Here is a 22547-nt window from a genome sequence, read left to right as displayed (position 1 = left end):
GTTGCTTTTCTGTGGCCCCAGGGGCTGAGAGAGGGAATTAGAGATTCCCACACCTCTTCATCCCTTCTTCAGCTCGCTTTCAGGTGGCAGGGTGCCAGCCGGGATAGGAGAGAGGCAAGGATTCCAAAGAACTGGAAGGCACAGCCTGGGCTGTGCCGGGCTAATAATGTGAGCAGGGTGCTGACAGGAGGGCACCAGCTTCCCTCTCAGCTCAGGATGGTTCTGGACACCAATGTCTTCTTGATGGAATTGACCACAAGCCTTCCCACACCAGGGGTATTGGATACAAGGCCCTTGGTCACAGCTTTTGGAAAAGGTACAGAACAGGCCACTGCTAGTGTGAACATTCATGAAAGCCAAGAAGACGAAGGGCATTATTCAAAAGAGCACTGGGCTGGGAACCAGGGAGCTTCGGAAGTAGTGTGTAGCCTTGGGCAAGCTAATCTGCCCGCATAAAACACCTATAATAAATGGCTGCTGTGTATTTGCTGCCGCACAAGCCAGGCACCAAGCTAAACCACTTCACATAAATGATCTCACTGGGCCTTTCCCACAACTCTTAGGCTTAAGTGCTAATACTTGCATTAAATAGAGGAGGATGGCTTATCTGTTACCCAACTGGCTACATCCTACCGGCAGGTTCTCATCAGTGGGTTTCTCTCTAGGTCCTAGTCCCTTTGTCTCCAGGACTGCCCTCCTGACTAGTTCCTCAATTTCAGGCAGCCCTGCCACTCCCCGATCCGATCCTTTCACCACACAACAACTCAGACCTGGCACTCTCCTGCGGGAAGCCCTGCAGTGGCATCCCATTGCCTGGGGGATGACACGGCCCCACCAGGGTCTGGAGGTCTGTACACCCTGCCCACGCTGGGCCACCCTGTCTTGTGAACGCCTCCACCACGCCCCCGCTGTCAGCTCTTTGGCCTCTGAGTCTGCACAGCCAGAGCACACCCGCCTCCTCTCCCGTCTCGGCCAATTCCTTCTCATCCTTGGAGAGAGGCCTTGGCACGCTCACTTCCGGTGCCCCCAGTCTCTCGTAGTGCAGTTAGCGATACAGGTATGTTTACTGTCTTTCCCCGGAATGTCAGCTCCGCGGAAGGCAGACGCGGTGTGTGTTTTGCTCTCCATCCTGCCCTCCCACGCCGCGCACAGTGCTGGCGTTCAGCACTATTGGGATATACAGGCGTGCAGCCGCAGGCTGGTGATCTGCCCGATGTGGAGCCGCGCTGAGCTCTCGGAGCTTCCAAGGGGCCTGGCAGACAGGCGGACGAAGCCAGAGGCGCAGGGAAGGTGTTCCTGACTTGGAGCGCTCCGCGTCGCTAGGGCTGCGGGCGTGCGTTCCGTGGCCGCAGTACCCCACGCGCCCTCCGGGGGCCGTACGGCGGAAGAGGGGCGGGCACGCTCCAAGCCACGCCCGCGCCCGCCGGGTGGGGCCGGGGGCGAACGGACTGGCTGGGAGGTGCAAGGGGCGGGCTCTCGGGGCCCCGCCCCCCGCGTCCGCCCGCCCCGCAGGCGCCGGCGGGGCCCTGGACTGGCCTGGAAGCAGAGGCGGTTGAGTCCGAGAGCTCCGTCTGCCGCCGTGGTGGCCCTGGAGGGGGAGGGCGGTGGCTCACGGTACCCAGCCCAGGCCTGCCCCACCCCAGTTCCCTCAGCACACGAAAACTGGGCGGGTTAGGCCCGGCGACAAGGGTAGGGCAAACTCGCCCCTTCCCTGTCTGCCCTTCGAAACTTCTGAGGTCTTCCCAGGTAAGACGGGCGGCCCTCTCCACGCCCCCACCCTGGGAGTGCACCAGGGTCACCTCTGGGTGGAAGCTAGTGTCACAGGGCAGCAGGAAAGCCTCCGTCTGTAGGAGGGAAATCCCTCGGGTTACCCGAGTGGCCACAGACTCCGGGGTGCACTAGAGGTCTGCTTCTCCCCCATGAAGTCCCAGTTTCCGCGGGGACAAAGGGGACAGAGGTCCCGAACTAACTCTGCTGGAGCTGGGAAGCCCAGGAAGCCTGAAGTACACCCGGAGCTGCTTTTAGTGGGAGATGTTGGGCGCTTTCTTTCCCACACCACCCACTAAACACGCCGGCCTTTCCCCTCCGGCATGAGTCCCTCTGACCGGTGGATGTATGTCAGGGTGGGGAGGGGAGAGGCCCTTGGGAGCTGATGCAGGAGGACAGAGAGTCCGTTTGGGAAAGGGCTCTCGGGAGTCCCAGCCAACTCCCTACCTTGTGTTCAAAGATCAGCATGTACAGTATGTAAATATGTAAAATATCAGGGAGGTCCCCTCAGGCCGGTCTTATACATGCGCGTGACCACGCTAGTGCCCCAGACTCTCAGGCCCCTCTGCCCTCACCCTTGCACCTAGGGAGAGCCCAGCATCTGGAGGGCTTCTGCCTTAGGCGGGGAGACTCCGGCCCAGTTGCGTCTGGCCTTGTACAGGACTACTTAGCGGTTAGGGGGTGGGACTGGGCTGAGCCCGGTTTCCCCCAGGACCAATCTGGGCTTTGGTGATGAAATGAAGAAGCCAGGGTCCTGACACAGTCAGAGAGCAGACTGTGGTACGGGATGTTGAGGGAACCACAAAGTGACTTGCTCCCAGAAGGGTGTCCAAATTCCATGGTCTTGATTTTCTCTTTGAGTGTACGGGGCACCCGAATGAACCTGTCTGCCCCTACTCAGACTTTTTGTTCCTTCAGGAATGGGTCTTTTTTTGGGTTACATTCAGTGTGTGTCCCCTGAGGGGCCAGCTCTCAGCCTGCCCCTCTCCCTCCCACAGGTAGGAAGGGGATGTTCAGGGTGAGTCACAATCTAGTGGCCCCCTTATCCAGACAGCCACTATGGAAGTATGGCTGTGGAAATCTACCCTTGGTGTGACTCTGATGACCCAAAACACGGCCTGTTTTATTTGTAATCTCTGTGAAGCAATGCTGGGGCAACGTCCTTGCTCTGGTAGGAGCCCACATGGGTCCTGCTGTAGTTCTGAAGCATGACCTCTTAACAGCTTTGGCACAAATGTAGCTTCCCTGCTTTTCGGTAGATTCCTAACAGCCCCTTGTTTGTATCGTTAGAGAAGAATCATCCTGTGGTCAGGCTGGTGTCCTTGGCAGAGAAAACAGGATTTACTGAGAAAATACAAGTGTAATATAGATTGTGTATGCCTGTGTGTGTGTGTGTATGGAGTGGGGCAAAGGTAAAAAAATTACATAGGAGTTGCTGGACAGTTAGGATTTGTTCTCTTGGATGTTCTTTTATTTATTTATTTTTATTTATATATTTACTTATTTATTTTTAATTTTTCTGTGTGTCTTTATTTTATTTTGAGCGAGAGAGGCAGAGAGAGAGAGGGACACCCAGAATCTGAAGCAGGCTCTAGGTTCTGAGCTGTCAGCACAGAGCCTGACGCGGGGCTCAAACCCACAGACTGTGAGATCATGACCTGAGCCAAAGTTGGATGCCCAACTGAATGAGGCACCCAGGCGCCGCTTATTTATTTTTATTTACTTATTTTTATTTTGAGAGAGAGAATGCATATGTGCTCATGTGCAAGCAGGGGAGGGGCAGAGAGAAAGAGAGGGAGAGAGAGAACCCCAGGCAGGCACTGCACCATCAATGCCATGCCTGAGGCACCTGACATGGGGCTTGAACTCATGAACCCTGAGATCATAGCCTGAGCTGAACCCAAGAGTCAGACCCTCAAGGACACTCAACTGACTGAGCCACCCAGGAGCCACTGGACACTTTTTTATGCTAACATTTCTGAGTCTAGACAGAATTTAAGCTTCTCTGAGGTCACTGTCTCCCTTGGCTTGATGTTCAGGTCAAATCAGATGGTGGCATACCAGTGGACCACTGTGATCCAAGAGGCATTCAGCCATGAGGATGTGGCCTTCACCTCAACTCCTGTCCTGTTCTGCCCAGATTCAGCACAGCCCTTTCTAGGGAAGTCAAACTATTCAAGCCAAGTAGCTAAAGCTATTTTATCACAGCAAAGGCCCAGTTTGTTCCATGAGTGTGCATTTCGTTTCTTCAGTTAAAACCTTCAGAGACACATAATAAATTTGGACCAGGTGATTTTTAGTTATCAACACTGAAGAATGGCAACATCTTTTGAGAACGGCGTTGGATCATACCCCACAATTTCAAATGATTGTAATTCATGAAGTGTATAGTGTCCTGTTCAGGTCATTGGACCCTGTTCTTATTCCACTTCAAGTCTGTAGTGGCCTACTGAATAGAAAGCAGATATTCTGACTAGCAGATATTGAGATTAAAACAAAGGCACAGTGAACTCACAGCATCTTTGGGATTACTCAGGAACCAGAACTTTCCATACAAATGTAAGAAATTCTACCATGGAGTCCCTTTATCTAACAGCATCTCACAAAGCTCCAATCAGATCCCAGGAAAGGCCTCTTGATCCACCCAGGTAGGACCTATAATGTAATCCCTTATGTTTATATAGCACTTTATGGTTTCAGAGCACTTTTACATACATAAATCTCAATTATCAAAATAACACAGTAAATTATAATTTCTTTTGGCAGATGACATTGAAGTTTAAAAGATTGTCCAACGTGACACAGCTACAAAGTGGTAGAGGCCAGGCCTTCTGATTCCCAGTCCAGTTCTCTCTCCGGAATTAACTTAGCCTCTACTTTACCTGCAGTGTTAAAATGACTGGAGTTTGGTAACCCCAAAAAAGTTCCCAACTTCTTGATCTGATGCCCTCAGTCAGTCAGAATGTCATAAATGTAACCTTATGATGGCTCCACATAGGCCAGAATTCCATGGTACTACCCCGAAGGTGTAAGAGCAGACAGTTTCCATAGTGGTAGGTTTATCCAGTCAACATGCCACATGGTCATCTGAGAGACTACACAACATGAAATACAAAGCTATTTCTAGGTCCGTTGTTCACATAGTCTTTCCAAATTCCCAGATGGCCTAATTGGAAATCCTTTTTCATGTTCTGTTCTTTTTAAAATAAAAAATAAAGTCTTAGTAAAAAAAAAAAAATTAGATGGTGGGGTTGGCAGTTCTTCAAACAGTTAAATCTAGAGTTGCTGGACACCTAGCAGACCCACCCTTAAGGGTGTATACTCAAGAGAATTAAAAAGAAATGTCCACACAAAAACTTTTACACAAACATTCATAGCAGCATTATTCATAACAGCCACAAGGTGGGAACAACCCAAATGTCCATCAACTGACAAATGGAGAACAAAATGTGGTATCTTTGTACCGTAGAACATTAATCCTAAGAAGGAATGAAAGGGCAGCTGGGGGCTCAGTTTGTTAAGTGTTCCACTCTTGATTTCAGCTCAGGTCATGATCTCATAGTTCGTGGGATCCAACCCCGCATCGGGCTCTGTCCTGACAACATTAGAGCCAGCTTAGGATTCTCTGTCTTCCTCTCTCTCTCTGCCCCTCCCCTGCTTGTGCACTCGCTCTCTCTCTCTCTCTCTCTCTCTCTCTCATAAAATTGAAGAAAGAGAAGGAGTGAAATAGCGATGCGTGCTACAGTTTGGATGACTCTTGAAAACACTATGCAAAGTGAAAGAAGCCAGGCACAAAAGGGAGGGAAGAGGCAATCTATAGAGATAGAAAGATTAGTGGTTGCAGCGGCCGGAGGGAGGGGGGAACGGGGAGTGAGTGCTAACGGATAAGAGATTATTTTGGGGGTGATGAAAATGTTCTGGGATTAGGTCATAGCGATGGTTGCACAACTTTATCAACATACTAGAAACCACTGAATTGTATACTTTAAAATTTTTATAATATGTGAATATCTCAACTTGAAAAAAATGGTAGGAGGCCTGCCCTGTTTTTAAACCCTTATTATTTCTGTATAAATGAAAACACTCCAACAATACATGGGGTGCCTCAGTGGCTCAGTTGGTTAAGTGTCCGGCTTCAGCTTGGGTCTCAATAGTTTGTGAGTTCGAGCCCCACAGTGGGCTCTACTCTGACAGCGAGGAGCCTGCTTCATTCAGATCCTCTGTCTCTCTCTCTCTCAATTCCTCTCTTGCCTCTCAAAAATAAACATTAAAAAATATTTTTAAAAAAAGTTCAAAGAAGAAAGCCAGAACATCACTGGGTGATCACTTTGAACATTCTGTGGGTGTGGACTAACCACGGACAAAATTTTCATGTGAAAAATCATCAGTCTAAAAACAAATGGCTCCAGAATATTCCATCGTATGGATGTATAATCATGTAGTCTGCCGTTTATGGGGGTTCCCATTGATCGATGGCATCTCCCGTTTACGGAGCCTGTTTCCACAGCACTCCTGCTATGTTATTAGAACATCATCCATTGCACATGCTTTCTGACCACCTTTAGGGAATGGGGCTGGGAATGCAGGTCTATGACTTAAGCCCCAGGTTGAGGTATCCTGCCAAGTAGGTGGTGCCTAGCAGAGTCTCACTGTCCTTGGGGCCATCGGAGAATTAGCACTAGAAGATCCAAGGGAGGGTTGGTGGGTCCAAGGCCACAAAGTCCAAGGGGAGGCAAGGCTGCTGAGGAGGAAGGTGCCATGGGCTGGGGAGCTGCCAGCCTCCATTCCCCAAGTGGGAGTGTGAGAGGCTAGTGGGGGAGAACGGAGTCCCAGAGAGGCCTCAGGTGGCTTGGATTGTAAAAGAGCTTCCTCTCCCCTGACCCAGCTTTGGTCGCCCCTCCTGGGCCTGGCTATGCCCTCAGGCCCCAGACCCTCCCCTGGAAGCTCTGGAGAAGCAATTTGTGATTATTGAGGGGTGTTCATAGTTGGGCGAGGCCAGTTGATGATCTGGGGGGCTGAGCGAGCCGGGCTCCAACTCCTTAGCCAGCTGTCCGTCAGGCTGGGGTTGCTGGGCTCTCTGCCCTGGAAAGGAGATCCTGGTGGTAAGAGCCCAGTGTTAGGCCCAAACGCTGTCCTGGCAGCCTGACACGTGTGTGCTGGCACCTGTCACCTGCCCTCCTGACCTCCCCACTTGTTTCCTGTTCCCTGAACTCCTCCCACCCCCAGCCCTGCTGCCCTTGGACTTTGTGGCCTGGGCTCTTTCAATGGCGAAGGCCCCTGGCCCAGGCTGTTTTTCAGGGCCTCTCCTTTTTTTTTTTTTTTTTTAAATCTTTTATTTTTATTTTAAAGAGAGAGAAACAGGGAGTGAACGGGGGAGGGGCAGAGAGAGAGGGAGACACAGAATCAGGCTCCAGGCTCTGAGCTTTCAGCACAGAGCCCAACGCAGGGCCCGAACCCACGGACTGTGAGATAATGACCTGAGCTGAAGTCAGAAGCTTAACTGACTGAGCCACCCAGGTGGCCCTCAGGGCTCCTCCTTGAGCTGCCCTGCGTGGTCCAGTGTGACCTGACCCACGGTGGACCCTGTCTTCCCCACAAGCTGTGTACCCTCTCCAGGGCCTGTGTCCTACGTGGAAGCAGAGTTCTGTGGGTTTTCCCTGGCCTCCTTGCTGACTGCTGGCCCTGAGAGGGGCTGGCACACAAGCGGCTGTGTTGTAGGTGAAATGCACGTCTTCCATAGCCTGCCTCATTGTCTGCCACCTGCAGGCCCTGCTCAGCTCTTGGTATCCTCTCCTGACCTCTGGCTGGGTCCCTGGGCCTTCTTGGGTCCTGACCTTGGGAGATAGTCTCCTTCTGGCCCAGTTGGCACATTCAGTCTGATGAACACTCAGAGGCCCAGCTCTGGACAACATTTCTTCTTTTTTTTTTTAATAGTTTATTGTCAAATTGGTTTCCATATAACACCCAGTGCCCTTCCCCACAAGTGCTCTCCTCCATTATGGACAATGTTTTTGAGGGCCTGGAACAGTGAAGGTGGCACAGGCTTCTGGGGACTTGTCTTAGTCACAGCCCTGCGAAGGACTCCATTTCCTCCTCTGTAAAATGGGTGGAATGTACAATCCTTGAGGCATTGGGGACTGTTCAGCCAATGAGAAACAAAGTTAGACTTCTACTGATTTCCTGTGCCTAACCTACCCCCACCCCTGCCGCGCTCAGGTTCTGTCTCCTCCAGGGGAGAAACGGGGCAGTGGGGATTTGGATACCAAGGCCTGGAGGTCCAGCCAACCTTAAGCCAAACCTAAATGAGTGGGGGAAGATCCATGTCTTGGAAGCTTACGTGTGCAAGGACATCTCAGGGTGTCCCCTCCCATTATAGGCCCAGGGAGGGGAGGGATTGTGTCCCAGGCCACACAGATGGTGCAGGACTGAGTAGTGGCCTTCCAGCTGCCTGCACTGCTGCCTGAGAGGGTCCCAGATGACCTGGAACATTCTTTGCCACTGAGCCTTTTGACAGCTTGCTATCTGTCCTTCAAGGTTGTCCTGAGTTCAATTTCTTACTTCTCTGTTCCCCGCCCCCCCCGCCCCCGCCCCCTTCCACCACCGATCGAGCCCTGAGCCCTGGACCAGGAGTGCCTTTCTCTGGGGCTGAGCTGCACTGGGGACCAGGCCCGCTGTACAGCCCCAGGCCAACCCCTTTGGCCCCCCATAGAGGCGGACTCTGGGATGCACCAGGTGACTTGGGCCCTGGGGAGGGTGAGCCTGGTGGACAGTCTTTCGGGCTGGCCCTAGAGCTCAGGTCAACTTTGCCACCTTCTTCTTTTTCCTTGGTGCCCAGTGGTTCAATGTCTACTGACCTTCTGCCTGGGAAATCCTCCAGTGTCCCGTTCAGTTCTGTGCCAGGCCGTGTTTCTCGAATTTTAGCTCCTCAGGGATTCAACCATAGTTGCTTCTCAGTTTGCCAGGAGCTGGTGAGGCTGCCCCAGTCCACATGTGGGTGTCTAGGGCACACTTGGCCTGCAGATCTGGCTCCTGCCCTCTGCAGCTGCTCACACAGATGACCTGTTCCAGGCGTGGAGCAAGACCTCGCCCCCTACTCCCTCTGACCGGAGCCTGCGTGACCCAGGCTTCTCCCTCACCCTCTTCCTACCAGTAGGTGTTTCTTCCTGTCCCCCTGGGAGATATTGCTCAGCAATTTCAGAGCACATCTGCTGTCCTAGGAATGCTGGGAGGGAGATGTGACTTGCCTACTGAGGGCCCCCCTCCCCACCCTACTGCCATGACCACATCCTGTTTTGCACGTTGATTGTCATGACCTGCCAATTGATCTCCTTAGACCTGGGGCTCAAGGCGGTGACCTGGGAGCCAGGCAGAATCGGTGTCTGCTTGGTGCAGCACTTAAAGAATTTTGTTTAGTTCTCTGAATGTGGCCTGTGCATACCGGTTCCCCACAGGCATGTCCACTGCTTCTTGCCATGGTGCGCCTGCCCAGCTTCCCTCAGCGACCTCATCCACCTCACCCTTGGAGTCTGCGAGTCCTGCCTTTATAAGGGCAGAGACCATGCCCGTCTGTCGGTCTGTCTGTGATCATGGCACCCATAGCACAGAACACGCCCCAAAGCAGGAACTCAGAGATTAATGCATGTTGTCAAGTGAAGAAATATGAGTGCAAAAAATGCACAACAATTTAATGTGTGCAAAAAGGAATATTGTGGGTGCTCAGATTATCTCTGGAAGGTTTCATATAAACTTGGTAATAGTGGGTGCCTTGGAGAAGGGGAGCGGGGTGGTTGGGGAATGGGATGGAATTAGGATGCACCTTGTTCCTTTGGAATTTAATTCAAATATTACAATATTGCAATTCCATTAACAGATACAGAATTTAGAAATTTAGTTTTAAATTTAAATTAGAAAGATCAAGTCACAAGGTGCCTGGCTGGCTCAGTTGGTAGAGTATGTGACCCTTTTTTTAAAAAAAATATTTATTTATTTTTGATAGAGACAGAAGGTGAGCAGGGGAGGGGCAGAGAGAGAGGGAGACACAGAATCTGAAGCAGGTTACAGGCTCTGAGCTGTCAGCACAGAGCCTGACATGGGGCTCGAACCCACGAATCATGAGATCATGACCAGAGCTGAAGTCAGACATTTAAAAAAAATTTTTTTAATGTTTTTTAATTTATTTTTGAGAGACAGAGAGAGACAGAGTGAGCAGGGGAGGGTGAGAGAGAGAGGGAGACACCGAATCCGAAGCAGGCTCCAGGCTCTGAACTGTTAGCACAGAACCCGATGTGGGGCTCAAACCCACGAACCGTGAGATCATGACCTGAGCTGAAGTCAGATGCTTAACCGACTGAGCCATCCAGGTGCCCTTCAGGTACATGACTCTTGATCTTGGAGTTGTGAGTGTAGAGTTTACAAAAAATAAAAAGTAAATAAAAAGATCAAGTCTTGGCATGGGAGGCCTTTCTGGCTGTGGCCACCTCTGCCCTCTGCTCGCTCGAGGCCCCTGACACTAATGTGGTCTCTCCTCCTATCCCCGCAGCACCCGGTCCGAGATGGGGTCCCAGGTCTCCGTGGACATGGGAGCTGTGCACGTGGTGGTCGTGGGTGGCGGCTTTGGTGGGATTGCCGCCGCCAGCCAGCTGCAGGCTCTGAGCATCCCCTTCGTGCTGGTGGACATGAAGGACTCCTTCCACCACAACGTGGCAGCCCTCCGGGCCTCTGTGGAAAGAGGTAATGGCCTCTCTTCCGGGGCTTTCTTTGTAAGAGGCAGCTCATCACCGCCGGGGGTCTGGAGGTGGTTTTTTCCACTTAGGGCACGGCCTGAATTCCACCTTGAGACAAATTCTGGAGATTCTTAAGAAGGTCACTGGCCTTAAGCTGTGGCCATATGAAGGCTGTAGAAGTTAGAGCTCGAGGGTCCCTGAGGACTCTGTGAGGCCCTGGCTGGTGCTTTAGGGGGTGGTGGTATCCTGGGAATACGTATACTCTGGCTCAGCTGTTTGGCCACGGACGCCCCTCAGGAAAGGCTCTGAGTTATTCTAGCTTCCTGTGGGCAGCTCACTTTTACTCTGTGGCCTCCTCTGTGCCCATTCCCCAGGGTTTGCCAAAAAGACATTCATTTCCTACTCGGCGACCTTCAAGGAAAACTTCCGGCAGGGGCTGGTCGTAGAGATAGACCTGCAGAATCAGAGGGTGCTGCTCGAGGATGGCGAGGTGAGTTTGCTGGGGGCTGGCCCCACCCTCAGCTGGCTGCAGGACCCCCGTCCCACCCCCCCCTCCGGGGGCTGCGGCTGCTGGTGGGAGAAGGTGGATGGTCTCAAGGGCTTAGAGAGTTATCTGTGGCCCCTACATGGTGCCGGTGGGTAGTAGATGCCTCACAAGCTAAGGCCCGACCACAGCGGCCACAAGAGTGTGGTGGTAGGCTTTCCCTCAGCCTTTCCATTATGCCAGGCTCTGTCTTAAGCCTTCCTATATCGCATTTCGTGCCCACCATGCCCATGTGAGGGAGGTGGTGTAGCCCCTCACTTTACAGAGAGGTTCAGCAGCTTGCCCAAGATCCCACACCTCCGACACAGCCAGGATTTGAACCCAGGCAGTGTGACCCCACAGTCTACGTTCTGAAAGCTGGTGTCCCACACCAGGTTCAGGCCTGGCCAGCTTGTGGGGGCCCTCCTGGCTGTGTAGGTACACACGTGATCCCACATGCCCTGGATGGGGAGGTCCCAGGGGCAGAGGTCCTCGCTCATGTCTGCAGCTGCCTGGTGTGCACCTGCAGTGACCAGAGCTCCATCAGTGAGCTGCCGTGTGTTGTGTTAAGGGTCACCTCCAGCCTGGCCCTCTGCTCTATTCAAGGCTCAGGGGGGCACTAGAGGGAGCGGACTCAGTTTCTGTCCTCAGTGGTTTAGTGTGAATCAGTCTTTCTTGAATTAATTTTAGGGCTGGGACATCTTTGGTTGGAAAGATTACTGAGTCTCCTTGCCCGGTGGTTTGGGCCATGCTCCTTAGAGCCCTGGAAGGGACCATGAGGGTGTCTCGGGCCTCCACGGGGAAGGAGCTGAGCAGGACACAGCCCCTCTGTTCCCTTTTCCTCCAGAGTGGCTCTGGTTTTGCTGACTTTATGTATTTAGGCTCCCGACAAAATTTCCCTTCTTCCTTCCCTCCCTTCCTTTTTTTTCTGCTGGAGCACAGGAAGTTTCCTGTAAAATCCCTAGGAGATCCTAAAGTGACCCCACATGGGAAGCTAGGGTCCCGCGTATCTCCATGACTAGTGTCCTGTCCCTGCTCACCTCCCCGCTGCGGTGGGAGCCACCCCTCCCGTTTCTGGGGGGGTGCTCTGAGAGGAGGTACAGGCTGCTTCCTTAGGCATATCCCGGGCTTCTGGTGCTACTGCTTGTCCCGGTCAGTGCCGTGGTTTTGCTCCTTTCAGAGGAGGGCGGCCTAAGTGGGCCCAGAGGGACTTCCCTGACCTGGCACCTCTTGCCCAGCTGCCTGATGGCATGCAGCAGCCCAGGGCTGCCCTCACTTCCTTTCCCTTCCTCTCCACAGGCCCTGCCCTTCTCACATCTTATCCTGGCCACTGGCAGCTCTGGGCTCTTTCCGGGCAAGTTTAACCAGGTTGCCAGCCGGGAGGTTGCTATCCAGGCCTACGAAGACATGGTGAAGCAGGTGAGCCGCCCGTTGGTCAGGGCAGGACGGCAAGGCCAGGAGGACTCCCGGGGGAGTGGAACTGCTATGGGGACCCCTGGGCGCAGCCACGAAGATGGGGAGTTACTAGGAAGAGACTCCCTGGTTGAGACCTTTGTCCCTGTCGTCGAAGTCTGGACAGGAGCACCCCAGACCTCACGCAGTGACTGGTGTGTGTCCCCAATTTGTCTCTGTTGGGGTCCTGTTTGCACAAGGCTTTGTGTTTCACGGAGCTGGCTTGGAGCCATGACCTCAGCCATGACTGAGGTGGGGGAGCAGGGTCTGGCACCCCTGAGAGGTGAGGAGTTGGAGACCCAGAGAAGGGTCCCGAGGCGAGGGCTACTGCGTGACTGGGCCCAGGTCCTGTCCTCCCTGCCAAGCTGCTGTGGAGCCTGGGAGCCTCTTGCACTGTCATGAACAGATGCAAGTGTGAAGGTTAGGGTCCTGGCTGTGAGCTCAGACAGACCTGGGCCGCGGTCACCTGCCCTGTGGGGCTAATGCAAGAATCGAGGGAGAAGATGCAGGGAAAGGTCCAGCAGGATCTGGCCCCCGTGGAAGCACATTTGACTCCCAAGTTTGGAAAGGGTGCTGTACTCGTCTTTGGCCACGGTGCCCACGTCCTAGCTGAGCCACAGGGCGGACCAGGTCCGAGGGTACAGTTTACACTTTCTTCCACTCCAGGTCCAGCGCTCCCAGTCCGTGGTGGTGGTGGGAGGCGGCTCTGCCGGCGTGGAGATGGCGGCAGAGATCAAAACCGAATTCCCCGAGAAAGAGGTGGGCATGCGGCCTTGTCTTTGGACTCTCAGCCCAGCTGCTTTGCGCGGCAACCTGGGTGGTGGTGCTCCGCGAACCTGGAGTGGGAGCGCATGTTTCCATGCCCTGCTGTCTGCACTGGGGGGGGGGGTCCCCGAAAGTCCCTTTCCTGGAAAACCAGGGTGTGCTTTTGTTCAGTGAGGGCTCCTGCCCTCTGGTCCAACCAGGAAGAGTGAGGTGAGCTCTCGTGTCCCCTGCAGCGTTCCAGCCTCTTGAGATATAAACACAGACCTTGATTCCCTATTTTTGCTGACAGTTGGCCTGCACAGACCCCCGCAGCTGGTGTTCTGAGTGGGGGAGGCAGCAGCTGTTTGGTCTTCAAGAGACCATCGGCCTTGGCCTGGGTGGCTGTGTGGGGGGCCTGGAGTGCAGCCCCCTCACTGGCCGTGCTGGTAAAGGACCAGCCAGTGCCCAACCCACCCGGGGGTGTGGGTGCCCTTGTTCTCTTTTAATGCTGCAAGGATGGAGAAGCTGCCTGGTACCCTGGAGGAGAGAACATCTCCTCTCTGCAGAGGCTCAGCTGAGGGCTGAGTGATGCTGGGTAATTATGGGACCTTGACGCAGGAGCTTGCTTGCCGCTGATGCTAGACCAGTTTCCGGGAGCCACGTGGGTCCTGTGGCTGTTCTTTTTCCCTGAGGAAGGGCTGGTTGGCTTTGAGAAGTAAGATCAATATGGACTAATTTAATTATATGGCTGTTCTCTGGCAAATTATTGGTAATTATTATGAGCAATTGATGTAAGTGTTTATTAATTTTGACTTATGGGATAAAGACCAGTCTGAGGTAGTATGTCCGTGAGTACGGCGTCTGTATGTTTATAACTGGTGGACAGACACAAGTACTAGCAGCCACCCTGTCTTAAGGACTCAGTATGTGCTTTATACATGTTTTCTCAATTCATCATTACAAGTGTCCTGTGGACAGGACTGGATCCCTGTTTGACGGACTCTGTGGGAAGTGCAGATTGGGTATCTGAGATGAGGCTTTAACTGAGGCAGTCTGACCTTATTGTTTTTTAAAATTTTTATTTATTTTTTAACATTTATTTATTTTTGAGAGACAGAGAGAGATAATGCGATCAGAGGAGGGGCAGAGAGAGAGAGGGAGATACAGAGTCCGAAGCAGGCTCCAGGCTCTGAGCTAGCTGTCAGCACAGAGCCCGACGCAGGGCTTGAACCCATGAACTGTGAGATCATGACCTGAGCTGAAGTCAGATGCTTAACCAACAGAGCCACCCAGGAGCCCGGAGGCAGTCTGACTTTAAAGCCCGAGCTTTAGGGGCACCTGGGTGGCTAAGTCAATTAAGCATCCGACTTTGGCTCAGGTCATGATCTTACGGTTCATGGGTTCGAGCCCTGCGTCGGGCTCTGTGCTGACAGCTCAGAGGCTGGAGCCTGCTTCAGATTCTGTGTCTCCCTCTCTGTCTGTCCCTCCCCTGCTCATGCCCTGTCTCTCTCTCTCAAAAATAAGTAAACATTTAAAAAAATCCTAAGCTTTGAACATCATTTGGGGCTGCCCCCCACTTTCCTGTGCTCATCCAGACAGCAAGTACATGTCTGCAAGTGTCAGTTTTAGAACCAGCTTTAACATAAATGTCAGCCTGAGTTATAGTTAGAATGTCAATGGCTTATATATAGACTATAATTAGAGGTGCCCAAGGTTGTTTGAAAATAACTTCCCCACGTGGCCCCGGGGGCTCTGTGGGGTGTGGAGCACTGGTGCGTTCTGAAGGAGTCTTAGACCAGGAGATGTGGGCTGCAGCCCAGCTCGCCATGACCTGGTCCCGGCACTGGGCAGATTACTTCACCGGGGCCTCGATTTCCTCACTTGTAAACTGGCAGTTGGCGAGGAGGTCAAAGAGACAGACTGATGGCGTTTTTAAGCCTCTTCGTGTGAACAGGAGACTCAGTGGCTCTTTCTCTGCTCTGTGGTCATTTGTCCCAGGTCACTCTCATCCACTCCCAAGTGGCCCTTGCCGACAAGGAGCTCCTGCCCTGTGTCCGGCAGGAAGCAAAGGAGATCCTGCTCCAGAAAGGCGTGCAGCTGCTGCTGAGTATGTGTGCAAGGCCCCCACCGCCCTGCCCCTGGCCCTGGCCCGGTGAGATGTGCCCCAGCTGGAGGGCCCTTGGTGCCTGGGGTTGAGCCTTTACCGACTGGAGGCTGTGCGTGTCCTCAAACAGGGCAGAGGCCCTGGGACATATGCGATTTCCCTGCCATGGGGACAGCACTGTCCTGACTATTGCTTTGGACACAGTGCAGGTGGGACCAGTTTGCTGATTGATTTAAAAAATCACCTAGAGGATCTGACCTGAATTATGATGTCTCTGTGGTAGAGAGAATGGCGGGGCTTTTTGGTATGTATTCAGAAAGTGAGGAGTGTAGCCTTTGATGAGAGCAGGAGCAGAGCCCTAACCCCGGCGCTGTGACCTGTGACGGCCACATTCCTGGGGCTCAGGGTCTGTGCTTTTCACAGGGAGGCGTGAATTTCCTGCTCTATGTAGACCCCTCCCAGCTCCCGGTCTCCTTGTAACTGGCCGGGTTGTGACTGCCTTTGCTTTGAGGCAGCGTGGAGAGTAGGCTGGGTTCTGGACTTTTCTTGTTTTCCCCTCAGTGGAGCGCCTGGAGAGCCTTCCTGCCCGGTTAGGATGGCGTAGCTGACTCTCTGGGAGGCGTGGCAGAAGTCTCCCTCAAACAGCTCTTCCCAGAACGTCTTGGGAAACTCAGTCTCACTTTTGCACACGGCTTCTGGGAACTTTCCTCCCTTTGGATCCTCCAGGATGGCCAGAAGTCCACATTGTGCCTCTTGGGGCAGCAGAGTGGACTGGCATAGGGGCAGGGAGGAGGCCAGGAGCAGAGCAGTCGCTTAGTTGGGCCCCAACGGCCCAGGCCTTCCCCGGCTCCCCCTTGCTTGGGCCCCAGACCCCGCCTCTGCCTTGACAGGTGAGCGGGTGAGCAACCTGGAGCAGCTGCCTCTCAACGAGTATCGAGAGCGCATCCAAGTGCACACGGACAAAGGCACAGAGGTGGCCACGAACTTGGTGATTGTCTGCAATGGTATTAGGATCAACAGCTCTGCCTACCGCAGTGCGTTCGGTAAGCAGGGGCCGGTGCCCACTCCTTGGGCCGCCGCCTCACCCTCCAGCCGGGGCAGGCCCCGCAGGCCTCTCCCCCAGGAATCAGGTCGCCATCCCTTCTCCCTCCATTTCAATAGCTCAGGTCTCTTCTGAATGGTGACATCGGGCTGCATCCAATCTTGTGCCTTCTTCAGTTGTGGCCCTGACTTAGCCCAGGGTGGCCTAAGTGACCTGTCTCTCAAAATTGGAGCCCGCCCCCTTGTGGTGGGAGATGGGAACAGGTTTCAGAGCAAAGGAAAGCTACATTGTTTGACTTTCTTGGAACAGGGAGGGGAGGAGATTCCTGGGTCAGGCCTTTTACTATTCACAGGTATGCAGTTCTCTCCAGACCCTGATCCAAACATTTGGCCACTGAGCTTGAAATGACCATTTGGGGAGTAGAGGAAATAATGTGGCTAGAATTCTCCAGCTCAGCGAAGGTGGGAAGAGGTGGAGGCATGGCCTCCCTGTGGGAGCTAGAGGCTGTCCCTCTTCCTGAGGCCCCATGAGCGCTGTGTCCCCAGGTCCCTATCACTTACCCGTAGCACCCTTCCTGCACAAGGAGCTTATGTATGGGTCCTACAGGAAAGAATTGGCCAATCACAGAAGGAGGAAGCTAGTCCAGGCCATGAGTAGGGGTAGGGCTGAGTGCTTATAATGCACAGAGATTCCAGAATTTTATGCCCATTTGTCTTAATGTTATATTTTCCTTTTTAAAAAAATATTTTAATTTTGAGGGGTGGGGAGTGCGGACACACAAGAGGGACAGAGAGAGAGAGAGAGACAGAGGACCTAAAGCAGGCTCTGCACTGTCAGCACAGACCCTGATGCAGGGCTCGAACTCATGAACTGTGAGATCATGACCTGAGCTGAAGTCGGACGCTAAATGACTGAACTACCCAAGGTCCACTTATTTTCAAAGATAATTCTTTTAAGTCCTCTTAAAAAAAAGAGCTTATCATTTACTAGAGCCCTACATTTACTTTAAAAATCTGATCTACATTCAGAAAGAAATTTGAGACTTGGCTAAGTTGTAACTCAGCAACTTAATCAGTGTCAGTCACGGTAACTTAGAGTCAGACGCATTATATAAAATGGCACATTCTGTCTTTCTGACCAGTTTCCATCCTGGAATAGTCACCTTACCTCTGCAGGTAGAGTTCTGAGGTGAGAACTTGAGGCAGAAATGAATTAGGTGGCAAGCGCTCCGTGTGAGGCTGTGCCCTGGAGGGCGGTGTGGCCAGCGCCTGAGGCCACCCTCACCGTGTTCTAGCGGCCACCTAACACGGCAGCTCAGGGGCCAGGCTTCAGGGTTGGCTCTTCCGGCAGAGAGTCACCTGGCCGGCAACGGCGCCCTGAGGGTGAACGAGTTCCTCCAGGTGGAGGGCTGCAACCACGTCTACGCCATCGGCGACTGCGCGGACGTGAAGGAGCCCAAGATGGCCTATCACGCTGGCCTCCACGCCAGTGTCGCCGTGGCCAACATCGTCAACGCCAGGAAACAGAGGCCCCTCAAGGCCTACAAGCCAGGTGAGGAAGCCCTGGGTGCTTCGCGGATTTAAGAGGCTTCCGGAGAAGTGACCCTGGAAGAAACTCTCCAGGCTGGTGGCAGATGCCTCCCTCTGGAGCTCCGCAAAAATGAGGACTCGCCCGTCTTCCTAAAGGTCACACGCATTTATTTCCCTGTCCTCAGACTGCAGGCCCAGGGAAGGTTTGCGCTCTGGGAAGGGCAGGCCCACGAGCAGCGAGCAGGGGCCTAGCATGTGCGCATGTGTCTGCTCCGCAGGGGCGCTGACCTTCCTGCTGGCCATGGGGAGAAACGACGGCGTGGGCCAGATCAGTGGCTTCTATGTGGGACGGCTCATGGTGCGGCTGGCCAAGAGCCGGGACCTGTTCGTCTCCTCCAGCTGGAAGACCATGCGGCAGTCTCCACCCTGAGCGGGAGCCGGGCCACCACCAGGTGAACGGACGGCTCCGACGACAGGTACCCACCTGACAAATGCCAAAGAGCAAAGCGCTCGTTTCCTAGAGTAAGATGCCCATGACGTACTGACCAGAGACCCAACTTACAGAAAACCAAAACTGGGAGAGAAGGAGAGCCGGAAAGGGAGAGACAGAGGCATTAACGAAAGACACCCCCTAGAGTCTTTCTGGGTTTGGAGAGGTCTGCTCGCAGTTGTGTTGGCTGTGGGGTTCACCTGGTCCCCGGGAGGGCATGGCCAGCCTTCTCTACCCCAGGCTTCTCGTGTGTGTGCATGTGTGCACACACACGTGCACACACATTGGCATTCAGGGCTCTCAGAGCAGGAGAGAGCGGGCTCTCCTGGCGGCTGTCCTGTCTGTTAGGGCAGGCAGGGGAGCCTACGCAGTGGGACTGGCTAAGGGGTGGGATTTGGGGTCGAGATGGTCTGCACCCGGAGCCTCTCCCATCACATCATGGGTGGGGAAGCCCGGGCAGCACCCAGGCTGGGTCCAGGGTGGGTCTGCAACACCCAGGTTGTTAATAGGAGCCTAATGTTAGTCCCTGTAGTCTTTAATCTTCGTGAAACAGTACATATTCCCATTTGTCGATCCTGATGATATACCATAGGTCGCATTTAAGAAAGAGTTAGATAAATTTCCCTCCCGGTTAGCCTGTCCTAATGGAGAGTGAGTTTTCCCAAAGCTAAAGGGTTAAGACAGAAGCCTGGGCCAGCCGCTGGAGAGACAGCCGCATGATGTGACTCTTGGGTGGGTGGCATTGGGCTGACGTTCAGGGAGCAGCGGAGACTCAGCATGCTTCTAGGCTGCTGTCACGGTCAGTTTTGTAAGGGACAAAACAGCTGATGCTGGGGGTGGAGGACCCTGTGGGACCCTCTGGGGTCTTGTGCTTCTGGTTTCCTGGTCAATCCCAGTGACATTTATGTGGAGGCCCAGCTGTGTGGCAGTGCCTGCCACCGACCGTGTTAAGGTACATAAATGACTCCTGTGTCAGGGAGAGGACTTTCAGTGGGGGGTGTGGGGAGCAAGTTTATTTTGGAAGACGTGGGTTGGATCTCCGTGGTGGAAGTGGTTGGTGATCTCACTGGAGTAAATGCAAGCCCTGCTCACTGTGAAGGGTGGCCTCTGGGTACTTGGCCAGAGTCCCTGACACCAGCCTCACTGCGGTCCTGAAGGCTCCCTGTCTGTGTTGTGGCCCGGGTCGGTACCGTTTGTCACCCAGGCCTAAGTGAGACGTGTGCCTCTCTCCCAAAGGAGGACTACCCCCAGGAGGCTTTGCCTGGGGCTCCGTTCACGTGGGCCACGGCCAACAAGGCTCCCCTTCTGGAAACAGGACCTGCGGCCTGAGAAACACAGGCCATTCTGTGCCGCCTGAGACCTGGGGCCTAGCAGGGCGGGCTCTTGGCCCATTAGCGACAGGCCTTGTTCTATTTATGACATTTTACAAGTGTCCACCTGTGGGGACACAGTTTTCCAAACTGAGGAAAACATTCCAATAAAAGAGTGTGTTGTAAGAAAGACACTGGATCTTCTGTTTTTTTTTTTCCTTTCATTTTCTTTTTCTTTAAAAAAAAAACAAAAACAAAACAAAAGGCTGAAGCAAAATCTTTTTAGGAGTAGATACAGACAGTACTGGGTAGGGAGGGGGCACTAAAACAGAAAAGAAAAGCACCAGCGGGACGTCTTTCCCATTTTCTTCTCTCCATCACTGAACACAGACAGCCAACAAAGCCCAAGCCACTTCTATGCCCTCTTCCCTTGCAAAAAGGAGAAACAAGGTTTTAAGAATTTTGAAAGGATTTTTTTTCGTGTGTGTGTAAAAGTCAATGCTATAAATCTAAAACGAAGTCTGTTGTTTTTTTTTTTAAAAAAGTTCTAAAACAAACAGGAAGAAAACACATGGAAAGGAACCCCTCGTGGACACCTGGTTAATTACAGACGGAGGCTCTTTTAACCCAGAATACAAAACGCAGAGGGCTCCTTCCGTGGCCGGGACCCGCTCCCGCGGCCCCTGCTGCCCGCTTGCTGCCAGCTGCCCTCCGCTCCCCTGCCGTCACCCTTCTTCTCTCCTTTTACAAAATAAAACCCCACTCCCGTGACTCTGCTCCGGCTCCCGCTGGCCAGCGCGCTACTTGGCGTCGAGCTTGGCCATCTCCTGCACGTAGATGCCAATGCTCTCGCTGTCAAAGAGCAGGAAGTAGACGTTCTTCAGCGAAGATGTGCTCGAGTCGTCAAAGTGGGCCGAGATGGCTTTGAGGGTCACCTGGGCTGCCGTCTGTTTGGGGAAGCAGTTTCTGTGCCAAAGGGAACAAAAAGCTGATGTTACTTGGGTGCCCAGGGCCCGTGGGGTAACTCGGCTCTCGGCCTGCGATGGGGGAAATGAGGCTCCTTCTTAGCTTTGTTTCCGTCTCCCGGGGTCTCCCTGTGGGCAGGCTGGGCCACTACGGTCTTTGATTCTAGTCACGGGGACAGCCCGGGAGTGGGACCAGCAGGAGGTGCTGTCCCCACTGTACAAGAGCCGTGCTGGCCCAGCCGGAGTCACAGGGCTGGCTGGCGGGCGGTGCCTTCTGCTTGGATGCATTTGTAGCCCCTGCCTCAAGTCCAGAGGGGCTTTAAAACCATGACCAACCTGGCACTGAAGCACAGCTAGGCTTTATTAGCACCCTCAAAACTGTCTCACGATATGGGGCACCTGGGTGGCTCAGTCAGTTAAGCATCCGACTTTGGCTCAGGTCATGATCTCACCGTTTGTGAGTTCAAGCCCCACATCAGGCTCTGTACTGACAGCTCAGAGCCTGGAGCCTGCTTCGGACTCTGTATCTCCTTCTCTGTCTCTGCCCTTCCTTGTCTGTCTCTGTCTCAAAAATAAATAAACTTCAAAAGAAAAAAACTTGTTTTACAATGTCAGATTGTTAAAGGGCAGAACTGTATACTCAAAAGCCTGTCTTCATAATTCCTTTTTTGTGTACCTGAGTGCCACTCACGAGCCCGTATGGTCATGCCACGGCAAGTCGAGGACTGGTGACCCTGGGCGGGGCCCCAGTCACCAAACCAAGACAGAGCTTGCCACCAGGCTGGGCCACGGCACCAGCCCCAAGGACACAGCTGTTGTGGTGGTTTACAGTCAGCCACCAATCCCCTGGGGCGGGTGGGTGCGGGGTGGGCCTGCCTGATAGGGATTCTTCTCCCTGGAATGTAGGGTCCCAGCGCAGAACCCCGTGGCACCTGCTCCTGGCCCTGCAGAGACCTCGGCCAGCGGCGCCCCTGGCCAGCCTGCGGAGGCCCAGCGCTGTTAGGTTGAGGCAGGATTACAGGCCTCACGGTTGCCCTCTTAGCGTGCCTGTAACTCGACTGTTAACAGCACATCTTCCATGTGTAAATCCTGCCCGTGTTACAGAGGGGCCTCTCTCAAGAGAGGGGGTGTTCAAAGCCGAAGCAACAGCTTATGTTGCGCATAGGGTGACAGGAGAGGGCAGGCAGGCTACCTGTGAGGACAGAGCTCCTCCTCATCTACCTGCTGTGTCCCCAGCTGGGAACAATCACTTCTGCTACCTCCCAGAGCAGAGCTCTGGTGAGAGCCTGTCACTTCTCTGGGTGTGTCTGCCAGGGCCTTGGCCCCCAGCCTCCCCTCCCCTCCACCCCGGCAGAGTCACTCTGGGGACTCTGAGGTGGTGGTTCTGGGCTGGGGGCTGCTGTGTACTCTCACACCTGACACAGCGGAGTCCCTGTGGCTGGTCCACGGACTGCACTTGGAGTAGCCAGGCCTTTGAGCCTGGTGTTTCCTTCCTTCCTTCCTTCCCTCCATCCTCCCTCCCTCCCTTCCTCCTTCCTTCCTTCCTTCCTTCCTTCTTTCCCCCTTCCTTCCAACATGTTTATATTTATTTTTGAGAGACAGTGTGAGCAGGGGAGAGGCAGAGAGAGGGAGACACAGAATCTGAAGCAGGCTCCAGGCTCTGAGCTGTCAGCACAGAGTCTGACACGGGGCTCGAACCCACGAACCGTGAGCGCAAGACCTGAGCCGAGGTTGGACGCTTAACTGACAGCCTCCTGGGCGCCCCGAGCCTGGCATTTTCCAATGGGGTAGCAGGTGGGGATGTGGGCACTGAACATGACAGGCTCTCAGAAAAGTGCTCTCTTGCTCCCCTCTGACGCTGCCTTTCTCTGTGTTTTGAAAGACAGAAATTGGGTTTC

General features: G+C 53.6%; 2 protein-coding genes across 6 annotated transcripts in view; one reads left to right on the top strand and one right to left on the bottom strand.

The window, feature by feature from the left end:
- The first annotated feature begins 1450 nt into the window (after window positions 1-1450).
- Window positions 1451-21114, top strand: AIFM2 (apoptosis inducing factor mitochondria associated 2). Of its 5 annotated transcripts, none has more exons than XM_029931813.1 (10): window positions 1451-1746; window positions 10307-10497; window positions 10865-10980; window positions 12313-12432; window positions 13132-13224; window positions 15208-15316; window positions 16204-16356; window positions 17706-17906; window positions 18163-18336; window positions 20230-21114. In XM_029931813.1, the coding sequence occupies exons 2-9, from the start codon at window positions 10320-10322 to the stop codon at window positions 18312-18314; spliced, it is 1122 nt and encodes a 373-aa protein (XP_029787673.1). In that variant the 5' UTR covers window positions 1451-1746; window positions 10307-10319; the 3' UTR covers window positions 18315-18336; window positions 20230-21114. The 5 variants fall into 5 exon arrangements, with proteins under 5 accessions (XP_029787673.1, XP_029787671.1, XP_029787672.1 ...); XM_029931811.1 differs by having other exon boundaries at window positions 18163-18360; XM_029931812.1 differs by lacking the exon at window positions 20230-21114 and adding an exon at window positions 19611-19876.
- The window catches only part of LOC115285489 (core histone macro-H2A.2), a 33706-nt gene continuing 31110 nt past the window's right edge, over window positions 19952-22547 (bottom strand). The window contains exon 8 of the mRNA XM_029931815.1: window positions 19952-20650. Coding sequence (XP_029787675.1) covers window positions 20485-20650 — 166 coding nt within the window. The 3' untranslated portion in view covers window positions 19952-20484. The remainder of the gene's footprint in view (window positions 20651-22547) is intronic.

This window comes from Suricata suricatta, chromosome 2 (assembly GCF_006229205.1).
Source record: "Suricata suricatta isolate VVHF042 chromosome 2, meerkat_22Aug2017_6uvM2_HiC, whole genome shotgun sequence".
NCBI classification, from domain to species: domain Eukaryota; kingdom Metazoa; phylum Chordata; class Mammalia; order Carnivora; family Herpestidae; genus Suricata; species Suricata suricatta.
The sequence above is the reverse complement of the archived record's forward strand: the minus strand, read 5'-3'. Positions and strand labels throughout refer to the sequence as shown.